The sequence below is a fragment of the Condylura cristata genome, unplaced genomic scaffold, assembly GCF_000260355.1.
Source record: "Condylura cristata isolate star-nosed mole 26May11 unplaced genomic scaffold, ConCri1.0 scaffold00007, whole genome shotgun sequence".
Lineage (NCBI taxonomy): Eukaryota > Metazoa > Chordata > Mammalia > Eulipotyphla > Talpidae > Condylura > Condylura cristata.
The window spans coordinates 1085109-1096137 of record NW_004567108.1 but is presented as its reverse complement, the minus strand read 5'-3'; the positions used below and the strand labels follow the sequence as shown (position 1 = coordinate 1096137).

At 62.1% G+C, this 11029-nt stretch overlaps 1 protein-coding gene across 1 annotated transcript; it reads left to right on the top strand.

Moving 5' to 3' along the window:
* The first annotated feature begins 5890 nt into the window (after window positions 1-5890).
* Window positions 5891-10622, top strand: MED10 (mediator complex subunit 10). The gene is made up of 4 exons (XM_004678053.2): window positions 5891-6067; window positions 7233-7316; window positions 9201-9303; window positions 10162-10622. Exons 1-4 carry the CDS (start codon window positions 5946-5948, stop codon window positions 10258-10260), a joined length of 408 nt encoding a protein of 135 aa, XP_004678110.1. The 5' UTR covers window positions 5891-5945; the 3' UTR covers window positions 10261-10622.
* Window positions 10623-11029: the final 407 nt, after the last annotated feature.

Below are 11029 nucleotides of genomic sequence, written 5' to 3'. Positions count from 1 at the left end.
CCCTCCTGGTAAGAGCTGCATTTTTTTTTAGCTTCAGCTGACTGTCGTCTCAGTAGAAATGAGAATGAATGGCGAAACTGTTCCCCATGGCATCGCCAAGTGCCCTGAGTGCTGACAGAGTAATAAAAATGGGGGGGGGGGGAGACAAGAAAAGAAAACAGCCCCAGAGTCAAGGTCACGAGCACAGAAGCTAGTAAATCTCCTGGTGGCAGGTGGCAGGCGCAGGCAGGCACGCCCCCACCGGCAGGCTGGCGGGCCCTGCACACGCCCTCACAGGGGCACGGCTGGCTGGCGTTTTCCACCCGAATCCATTTCCATTTGGAGGCTGCAGATTACATCGGAAAGCATGTCTTAGGGGCAAGCCCCCAACGTTGAGGGCGCTGTGCAAGGGGTGCTGGGGAGAGGGGGCATGAGCGCTGGCATGAGTCGCTGTCAGCTGCGGGGGCAGAGGGGAGGAATTAAACGTGGGCTTTCCTGGGCGAGACGTGCCTGTTCCACAAAGAACAAAAAGGAGTCGGTGGGGCAACGATTGCGGCCAACTGGTAGATGCGCGGCTCGGACACGCCAGAGCGCAGAGCCAGTCTGAAAGCCGGGAGGAGTTGATGGGCCTGAAGACTGAGCTGAGGACTAAAGGGAGACGCACGCGGGGCGACCGGCTCCTCGGCCGGCCGGCGGGCTGCGCCAGCCTCAGCTGCAGCGCAGAGCAGGACGGCCCGCGACCCAGCGCCGAGCAGGTGGGGGCTGCTCCTGCAAGCCGCGGGGCTCACGCAGCCCTGAGACAGGGCGGCTCTCCTGCGGCCCCACGCCTGGCCTCGCCTTCTGGCTTCCAGAAGGGGGTACAGACCTGGCTCGGCGCCCCCAGGAGGTGCGGTCTCCGGGCCCACCTGGGGGCCGACACCAAGGGCGCAGGAGAGCAGCCAGCGGCCTCTTAGCAGGTAGGACGAGGCCTCGGTGGACAACGCCCTGTGGAATGTTCTCTCCAGCCGGCACAGCCCTGGTTCCGGCCGCATCTCCCACCGGCCAGCGGGCAAACACAGGAGGCAGCAGAAGGCGCAGGGGAAGGGCCGAAGCCGGAGGCCACACAGTCAGCACTCAGTAGAGCGCCTCTCAGCGGTGGGGAGCCAGGAGGGGCGACTTCTGGGGGGCCACCTGCGGGAAACAGGCAGTGTTTGGCTTCTGTCTGCTCTCCCCTGCAAACAGAAGTGTTTATGGAGCTTAGTACGTTTACTTGCATAAGTTTGGAGATGGGGGATTATTTGTTTAGATTCCTGTCCTCAGAAAGCCTAAAGGTAGCCTGGAAACTAAGGTATAAAATGGGAATTTTCATGACGAGGTTGGAGGCCCACAGGAGCCGGGAGGGAGGACACCCCTGCCCCCAGCCTCTGCCCCTGGGGGCAGGCCCAGCCCTGGACCCCTGGCCCACAACGCAGATCTGGGCGAGTCTGCGACCTTCACGAAAATGTTCTTGAGGCTTCACATTCGTGTCGTGCCTTCTGGAAGATTTTAGTGGCCAACCTACCCTACGCTTCAGAAATGAGCGGGGTTGCACTCTGTCAGGTGATCAAAATGTCCATTTTTCAGACCCATCTGAGGTGTGTCCCTGTGACCTTGCACCGGGACTCCCTTGTCCCCAGGCAGTGACAGCTGACCGACCGCCACCCCAGGAGAAGCCCAGGGACGGTGCTGCTTCCCCAAACAGAATGTTGGCAAGAGCTCCGCTTCGCCTGCCTTCCAGCAGCGTGGAACTTCTCCCCTGATAGCGCAGGTTGGGGCTCCTCTCCCGGGTCTGAAGGGCCTTAGGGGTGGTGGTGGGGCCCAGTGGCGCTTCCGAGGCGGGTCAGAAGGGGTAGGTCGGCTTCTCCCGCTTCTTTGGAACTTTGTGCTCCCCGAACCCAGTGACAAAGGGTGAAGATGCCCCAAACCTCGCCAGCAGGGGGCCAGTCTCCAGCTGAGCCCCGCCCCCCACTCAGCAGCCAAGTGAGCCGCCATCTTGAACTTGAACCGTGGGGTCCAGCCAAGCCCTTCCAGCCCACAGCTGGTGAAGGCCACCCACAGGCCACGTTGCAGATTGGGGAGCAAAATTGAGAAGGGGCTGTTGTGAGTTTGGGGGAGTTTGTTATGCAGGTCACTGGTGAGTGGTCATTTGTTCCATCCCCAAGACTCTTTTGGTCTCTATTGTCAGAAGAAGATTCTGGACCGTCCTGGCCGCCTGCATCTGACATCAGGGTCAAACCCTTACAAACGGGCTGGATGTGTTCAGTCTTCTTCGTCATTAAAAACATCTAGGGACGTTTGAAAATATTTTTTCTTTGAGATTTGCTTAAAAAGAGAACAAACCAGTGTAAAAAGCTGCCAGGGTCTGACGGGCTTCACGTCTGAAACTGGTCTCGGGCAGTGTGTTGAGAGCTGGGGTCTCTTCTGGCTTCTTGTCATTTCTTAGGTTGACTTCTGGTATTTTCTTCAAATTGCCCACATCCTCCGAGCTCTCAGGATAGGGCCGTGCAGGTTTTACTATAAATGACCCCGCTGCTTACATTATAGAATCTCCCCCACCCCCCGCTGTAGGTCTGCTCAGTTCATGCTCTGTAATCCACTTTTCTTTCCTGTTCACCTTTGTAGCTTTCGTGAAGGAAGACGAAAACTAACGGAGCAGTTTTCATTTTCATCATCTGTCTTTACCTTTTTCTCTCCTCTCCATATATTTTTTGTACTTGTGATTTTTCTCTTGATCTGTCTTCAACATTTCCAGTTGAAAATCTAGTGTATTACTTCCAGACTATTTCCTCTCAAAGTGGGACTTTGGACTCAAAGCAGGAGCTTGATACGAGGCGCTTGCCACTCACTTCAACGACCTCACGATTCCCTTTAACTCTCTGCCACGTAACGGATCAACCAGAGGAGACACCGTGGCTGGTGAGGGGCTGATGGTCGCAGTGACAGGCGGGCTGGGTCTCTGTGCACCCAGATCGTCAGTTGTGTTTGGTTTTCAACTACACTGAGGTCAGAAAAGCCCACTTAGGTGCCAGAATTTGGAATCTGCTGAAGCCTCTTTTGTGGTTTAGTTAATGGCTATTTTAAAAAAGATCTATTTGATTTATTTATGCATACAAGAGTTAGGGTGTAGACCAGAAGTATAGAGGATGGGGGGTGTGTGTGAGAAGACTCCCCAGAGACAGAGTGGGGAGCAGAACAGCGGGCCCACTGAAACCCACTGCCGAGGGGGCAGCGGGGAGACAGGAGGGGTCTGCTGTGCCCCGTGGGTCACTCTCAGGCCAGGATCGAACTCGTGCTGCAGGGGCTGCGGCGGCTGTGGTAGCGTCAGTGTTCTAGTGCTGAGACTTGCCCCGGTGCGCCACCACGGAGGACTGAATGGCCATATTTTTACAAATGTCTCATATATGCTCGGCGATGACTGTCCTCGGGACTCATGGTTTCTCAGCGACCACACCTGCTAATTATATTATTCAATTCTTCTCATGTATTTTTGTCCACCTGCCTGATAATTTCCTGATAGAGTAGTTCAGACCTGCTGCTGTGACTATGGGTTTGGAATGTTCCTTCAGAACGTGTGGCTTTGGCGCCGGGCAGCAGAAGACCATGCAGTCAGTGGCACAGAGCCACACCAGCCCACCGCTCGGGCGGGCCCTCCTCTGATTATCCACGTCTCCTTAGACGTCTGTCAACTTGCACCAACCGCCCGCCGCAGAGGTTGTTCCAAGCACCTCTGATCCTACCCTGTCCCTTTAGCTGTCCGGAGCTAGTTTTAGTTGTGTCTTTGAAAAAACACAGCAGATAAAAGAAGAAGGAAACTCAAACTACTCTCCTCCAGGGCTTTCTTTCAGGGCATTTATTGCCTTCCGGGGCTGGTGGCCTCTGTTTCTCCGCCTTCCCGTGCTTTTATCTTCCATGTTTGCTCCTCTCTTTGCTTATTCTCCTTTTCTTGGCTCTCTGTGGTGGGGACTGTGTTCATGTCTCCACGCTTCCCTCTTTATGCGTCTGGAGATGCCCCTCCGTGTTCAAGATGCAACAGCCGCACCACAGAGGGCCGGACTCTCCCTTGTGAAGTTGGCTGCCCTGGGGGGTTCCTGGCCTGACGCTCCCCAAACCACCTTTTTCCCTTTCGCTAAATATTTCATTCCACCTTGCTTTGGACCCCCCCCCCCAATTGTCCTTCGCCTGGGAGGAAGGTATCTGTGCCCAAGGGTCTGTGCATTCCAGGGGAAGAGGCTTCTGCCGCCAGTGGGCTGCCACGGGGTCCCTGACTCAGCGAGTGGGACAAGTCCCCTGCCCTGGCTCCCATGGGTCACAGCTGGCGAGGCCTGGAGGTCACTTAAAAGGGGCCTTCTGTTTGGCCTGGCACTGAAGAGGGCAGCTGATGACTGCTGTGGCTCGAGGAGGAAGGGGGGCCAGGCAGGGAGGAGGACTCGCTGGAGCACTAGTAAGTGATGTGACCAGGGATCCCACTGTTTCGGAACAGCCCTTCACAACAAGGTTCTTCTTTCTAGGGAACCCCCAGGGTATTGTTTTATTACACTTGGCAGGAGGGGTGAGGGAGGTGACAGTCATTAGGGAAAGAAGAGCTGAGTGGGAGGTGGTTAGAAGCAAGAGTCAGAGGAAGTGAGAGCTCATTGCATTTGAAGGAAAGCAAGGCTGGCCTGGCCCTCCCTGGGGGTGCAGCGGGTCAGGACGCAGCAGCTCGGCAGCTCGCAGGCTGCCGCAGTCGCCCTGATCCCCGGTAAGGTGACCCACAGGGCGCAGCAGACCTCTCCTGTCTCCCCGCTGCTCCCCTCAGCAGTGTACTTCATCGATCTGCCTGTTCTGCGCCCCACTCTGTCTCTGCGGAATCCTCTCACTGCCCCTGCACCTCTGGCCTGTACCCCAGTTCTGTATGTATAAATAAATCTTAAAAAAAAAAAAGGCCGGCCTGATGCTTACTGAGGATGGGGAGACTTCCTCTGTTGGGGGTTTCATGCAGGTGGGTGATGGCGAAGATGCTGCACTCTTGGGGGGGCGGTGAGGGGAAGGGCCTGGCAGGTTTCCACTAGATGCCCCGTGGCCGGGGCTTTTGGGAGATGTCCAGCCTAACTCCCTCACCTGGGCGTCCAGTCACTGTGGGGTCTGCAGACCAGCTTGAGCTGCCTTTCAGGGCCAGGTGGCCCCGAAGTGCTAGAGGCTCTAAGAGAGCCTGGCTGGGCGAGAGGCCACCTTGGGAGCAGGTGGGGTGGCCGCACCCCATGGGGACAGTGGGGAGTTGTTGGGAAGGGGCTGAGCTAGCTCTTCTCCTGGTGGCCGGTGGTCCAGTGCTTGAAGACACGCAGAAAGGGTGGGTCTCAGGGTCTTGAAGATGACTTGAGGGGGGTGGAAGGTAGAAAGGGGCTTCGGGTGTCTTCCTTTTGTCCTTATATTTTTCCTGTGTTGCTTTCTTCATTACCTACACGACTACCTGCAATGTCCATTTTCAGAAAACAACCCAGTCAGTTTCATCGTGGGGCAAGCTGCATTTGCAAGGGCTGCGGGCTCAGCCTGCTTGCCCTCCCTACGTCACCTGTTCTAACCTCAGGTGGCTGTGGGTCTCATTACGCCGATTTTAATGACGAGAGCAGAGACTCAGGGGCCCGGTAACTTGCCGCGGCCTATGGTGGCGGAGTCGCAAAGCACGGAGGGGAGTCCTTGGGACTCAGGCCTGGGGGACCTGGCTCACCCCTGGGACCTCCAGGGACGGCGGAGGCGGGGCCACACAGATAGCCCCGCCCACGTCCCGTCCATCGAATCGCCCCGCCCACAGAAGGCACGCCCCGCCCACGTCCCCAGGCCCCGCCCCGCCCACCACCCCGGACAGCCCAGGCCCCGCCCCGACTACAGAGGAAGCGGAAGTGGCGGCGGGGCCGGGCGGAAGCCGGAAGCGGCGAGCGGGGCCGCGCCGGGGCGGTGCGCGCTGCGGGGCCATGGCGGAGAAGTTCGACCACCTGGAGGAGCACCTGGAGAAGTTCGTGGAGAACATCCGGCAGCTCGGCATCATCGTCAGCGACTTCCAGCCCAGCAGCCAGGCCGGGCTCAACCAGAAGCTGTGAGTGGCGGTCCGAGGCCCGGCGTCTCCCGGGAGCGGGGCTGGGGTCGGGCCGGGGTGGGGTCGGGGCGGACCGGGACGGGGAGGGGTCGGGGGTGGGGGCTGGGCGTGGGGGCCGGGCGGACCGGGACGTGGTTGGGGTCCGGGGGTGGGATCGGGGCGACTGGAACTGGTTGGGGGCTGACTGGCAGTTGGGGTGGGGCCGGCTTGGGAAACAGCCCCGGTGCGGGTAACAGAGCGGAGCTTGGTGGGGACCTGCAGCCCCCCACAGGGTGCTTCCGGAGGAGGCCCCTGGAGCAGCCGCCCAGGGCTGCCCACTCCAGGCTGGCCCAGGCGCCTTTCCCCCTTTGCCTTGCTGAAACCCTTTCTTGAGGGCCCCTGTGGCGGTGTGTCCATGGCCAGCATACAGTCCCCTCTCCGGCTCCATCACAGGGTCAGGCTCCTAACCTGAGCCGCTGGGGGTGGCCACTGTGACTTCTCCCGGTTTTTCTTCCTGAACGCTTCTGGGGACCAGGGACTTCAGTCCTGTCCCCAGAGGGAAGGTGGGCTTCCCCAGGGCACAAAAGAGCCTGAGCCAGACTCCCCCCTTGATCCCCCTGGAGCTTCGGCCTGGAGGTGGTGAGAGAGGAAGTGTGTTTGCCATTTTTGGTAACGGTCTCTGGCTAGTTGTGGTGGTGGCCGTGCCCTGAGTGTGACCAAAGGCAAACACACATGCAGAAAGCTCTAGAAGCGCCCAGCCCTCCATAGGGGCACAGAGTGCAAGCCCAGTTGCTCTCCTGCCTTACACCCGCTGTGGGCTAGCCGGGAGTTCCAGTGGGAAGCTGAAACCCCCAAGGGCACTGGTTCTCTTCCCTGGGACCTCGAGGGTGCCCCCTTAAGCTGGAACCCCATGCCCATGTGCGCCCTCAGTGTACACGGCGTCCCCACACACCCGGGTCTTGACGGTTCCTAGTTTTCTTAGCTGCTCTGAGGCTTTGGTTCCTGCTCCTCCCCCTTATTGGCAGTTTCTGGTTCTGGGTGTTCTGAACTCCAGCGCTTCCTGGGGAATCCTGTGGCTCACCAAAGGGCTGTTCCAGGGCACAGTGGGGCTCCGGCAAGCCGGGGTGGGGATGGGGCTGCCGAATTGTCCTCCGAATGACCACATGCCCCTTTCGCTTTCCCCCAGGAACTTCATTGTCACCGGCCTGCAGGACATCGACAAGTGCAGGCAGCAGCTGCACGACATCACGGTGCCTCTGGAAGTGTTCGAGTAGGTGCCGTTCTGGGGCTCCCTGCTGGACGCCTTGTGCGGCCGCCCTGTGAGGACGGCCAGCCCCTGGCGTTTCTTCTGCCTGCTGTGGGGCAGCTGCTGGGCGCGGGGGACTTGCACAGGAGGAAAACACAAAATGCACTCGTCCTCTCGGAGCTCATGTTCTCGGGGAGGAGTGTAGTCAGCGTCGTCTTGTTGGGAGGAGGCTGCATGCCAGGAAGGCGGTTGGCAGGCGAGACTCGCCTGGGCTCAGGCCCGGCTGGGCTGCGAGCACAGCCTCGTGACGGCCTCTCCTCGAGAGGTGAGAGGCGCAGTGGGCTCTGTCACCGGCTTTGTGCAGAAACACTCAAAGGCCCTTGCCGGGGCCTCCCGGACTGTGGGCGGCCTGGCCCCTGTGTGCGCGGGACCCACCTTGTTGGACAGGAGGCTCTGGACTGGGAGTGTTGGGGAAGGGGGTGTCCCCCGGGGCCCCCTCGTGATGACTGGGGGCAGGCTCCCGGAGAGACAGTCAGGACTTCCCGCAGCACATCGCGCTGGTGCTCGTGTCCCAGCCAGACGCCCGGGCAGGGGCAGAGGTGGCCGCCGCGGGCTGCTTGCCGTCACGCGCCAGTTGACCGAGCGAATGGGGGTGGGGGGGCCTGGGCGGCCGGCGGCCGTCAGCCACGGTCCCCGGCACAGGAAAGGGCGGATTTTATGTCTCCAAGGGGCAGGTTCCCGGCCCTCCTCTAGGGTGCTGCTGGGCCTCAGCGGTTCCCAGGGAAAGGTCCGGCGCTGCAGCTTTGGGGGGGGGCCCTTCCCTCACCCCGGCCTTGGTGTTCCGTGTTCTCCCCGTTGCCATCAACCCTGCCAAGTCCTTCATCGGCGGTGGGCGGTGGGGGGGGGCGGGGCGGGGAGTGTGGGTGAAGGTGCAGGGCGTGTGCCAGCGGCCAGGAGCTCCTTGGCCTTTACGGAAGCGCCCTCCTGCTGCTCTGCATGCTGGCCTGGCCTGGGGCACCGAGCTGGACAGATGCCAAGGTGCCCCTTGAGCCTTGAGGTGGATTCCTGGGCCCGGCAGTGGCACCGCTGCAGCGCCTGGGTGAGGGCCACGATGGCAGTCAGGGGGGGGCCGGCAGCCAGGGTCAGCGCAGCGCTGGGAGCACTGGAACGTCGGGCCCTGCCGTCCTGCAGCGCGTCCTCGCACGCGGTGTCCAGCAGCGTGGGCCAGGCCAGCTGGTGGGGCGGTGCGGCAGGGCGCCGGCAGGACCGCCGGGCGCTCGGGCAGTGTTGCAGGGCAGCGGTGCGCCTGCCCGGGCTGGCTGTCTGCTTCAGAAGCGGGCGGCCCGGCGTGAGGGGGATGCTCATTTTGCTGCTTTCGTGAGCCGTTCCCGAGCTGTAGGAACAAGGCGGAATGGCTGCAGTTTGCGGGTTCCCCTTTTTGCCATTCGCGTAACTCGGGGTATCAGTAAAAGCGCTGACGGGCTTTAGTGTGTGGCGGCTTCCCTGTAATGACGCGTCTGGCTGATCGCTGATAACTGGTCAGCTTCGGCCCGGCGGGGGTGGGGGGAGCGGCAGGTGCGGGATGAAGTCTCGGGGACTCGAAGGCATTCGGGCAGCTGCTCCTGGGGCTCCAGGCCACCCTCAGGTTGGGTCTGCCCCGGGCCCCTCTGTGCCCTCGTCCTCCAGCTGACGTTGCGGGCCAGGGGAGGGCCCCGGCGCGGGGCCCGTGACTGTGTGCGCCGGCCTCGCCGTCCGCCTTGGCGCCGGGCGCCGGCCCTGTGCGCGAGAGCCCCGAGTCGGCCAGCCCGGACACGTCCGTCCCGGTGGGGTGAGGGGCCCCGCGCCGAGGGTCGGCTTCTCCCCGCGGCTCCGGCCGGGAGTTGGTGCACGCACGTGTTCTGCCCGCAGGTACATAGACCAAGGCCGGAACCCGCTGCTCTACACCAGGGAGTGCCTGGAGCGCGCGCTCGCCAAGAACGAGCAGGTCAAGGGCAAGATCGACACCATGAAGGTGAGCGCTGCCCCCGCGCTGGGAGCCCTGGCTCGGGCGTGGCTCCGCCTCCTGCCCGGCGCCCTCACGAGCCAGCCGCGAGTGCAGCGGGCCGGCCCTGCTGGCTGAGCAGCCGCCCGCATGCGGGCCCCTCCGTGCCGTCGCCCCGGGAGCCCGGCTGCTGCCAGTCTGGCCTTCGCCAGCAGCGCTCCTGGGGTGTACGTACACAGTGAGTGCCCGCGTGGGCTGCCTGTGCCGTCTACCAGCGTGGCCCGGAGAAGACTGAGATCGCAGGTATTTAGCTGCTGTGAAAGGGGGCAGCGGGCACCCCGAGAAGGGGCGGGCAGTCACGAGTGCCAGAGCAGGCCGCCCCCAGGTCCCGGGGCCCTGGTGCCAGCTGCTTGCGCACGCAGAGCGGTGTGGCCAGCTGGTGCTTAGCGAGGGCCTCCCTGGGGGCCAGTTAGGTCTCAGCATATCTGCACTGCGGCCTGAGTCCGTCCCCGGCCAGGGAGGGACCCCCAGGGCGCAGCAGACCCCCCCTGTCTCTCTGCAGCCCCCCCTCAGCAGTGCGTTTCACTCTGCTCCCCACTGTCTCTGAGGAGTCACCCCGCCCCTCTGACTGCACCCCAGCTCCCGTGTGCATGAGATGCGTCTTTAAGAAGGACGCCCCACACTCTTCGAGGTTCAGCTCAGGCATGTGGGCGACATGCGTCCCTACCCGCGCAGGCCTGGGTCCTCCAGAGGCAGCCCCGAGGGTCAGCGGTGCTGGGAGAAGCTCGTTCCCCTCCCCCGGAGGACCCCAAGTCAGTGGGAGGTGGTGTTTAAGCGGTGACAGGTCACCCACGGAGGTAGCTTGACTGTAGTTTTTTTTCTTGCTAGAAATTCAAAAGTCTGTTGATTCAAGAACTTTCCAAAGTCTTTCCAGAAGACATGGCCAAGTACCGGAGCATCCGAGGGGAGGACCACCCCCCTTCCTAAGTGCGCCCCAAGGGGCTCCTGCCCTGTGGCATCACCCTGAGCGCCGGGCAGCCCGTGGCTGCGAGCGACCCTGAAGCCGCTGTCCGGCCTCCCTCCGGCTGTCCCGGCCTCCCCAGCTCCAGGCCTGGCCTGGGGCCGGGGGCGGCAGGGTCGGAGCCTGCAGGCTGCGCCGCCCTGCCCCGGGCACGTCCGTCTGCCCGGCCACCTCCAGAGGACTGAACCCCACAGCTGTGAGTGCGATGGTTTGGTTATTTCCAGACAAATTGGTCTTAGAAATACGATAAAGTTCCTCCTGGTAGTTTTCTTTGTTCCGTTTTATTGTGGTGTCAAAGCTAAAATAAAAAGAGAAACCTGGCACAGGAGAAGCGTGGTGTAGCGTGAGACCTCCTGCAGGCGTCCCGTCGACGCCCCCCGTCGCTGTCACCGCGCCCCCCGGCCAGCCGGCGACCTGTGCCGCCGCCCCTTGCAGCGCTGTGTCGTCTCCCCGCCCACGCAGGATCCTGCACGGCCCCGGTCACCCTGGTGCGAGGAGGCCAAAGCGGGGTCCCCGGGCGTGCAGGCGGCGCCCCAGGCCGCCGGTCCCTGTAGCCTGCTGGTGCACGCGGGCGGCTCTCGGGGCGCCCTCCGGGACGGTGTGTGCAGCGTGGGGCCCAGAGCTCGTGGCCACCGGGCCGTGACGCTGCCTCAGCCGTCGGCGTGGCCGTGTGCGCAGAGCCTCGCCCGCCCCGAGCACCCCATTGCTGACGTGCCGCCTGCTGCGTGGGGTCAG

Coding starts and splice junctions, on each gene's coding strand:
- MED10 (XM_004678053.2), top strand. CDS start 5,946: ATGGCGGAGAAGTTCGACCACCTGGAGGAGCACCTGGAGAAGTTCGTG. Junction 7,317..9,200: donor GTGCCTCTGGAAGTGTTCGA/GTAGGTGCCGTT, acceptor TTCTGCCCGCAG/GTACATAGACCAAGGCCGGA. Junction 9,304..10,161: donor GCAAGATCGACACCATGAAG/GTGAGCGCTGCC, acceptor TTTTCTTGCTAG/AAATTCAAAAGTCTGTTGAT.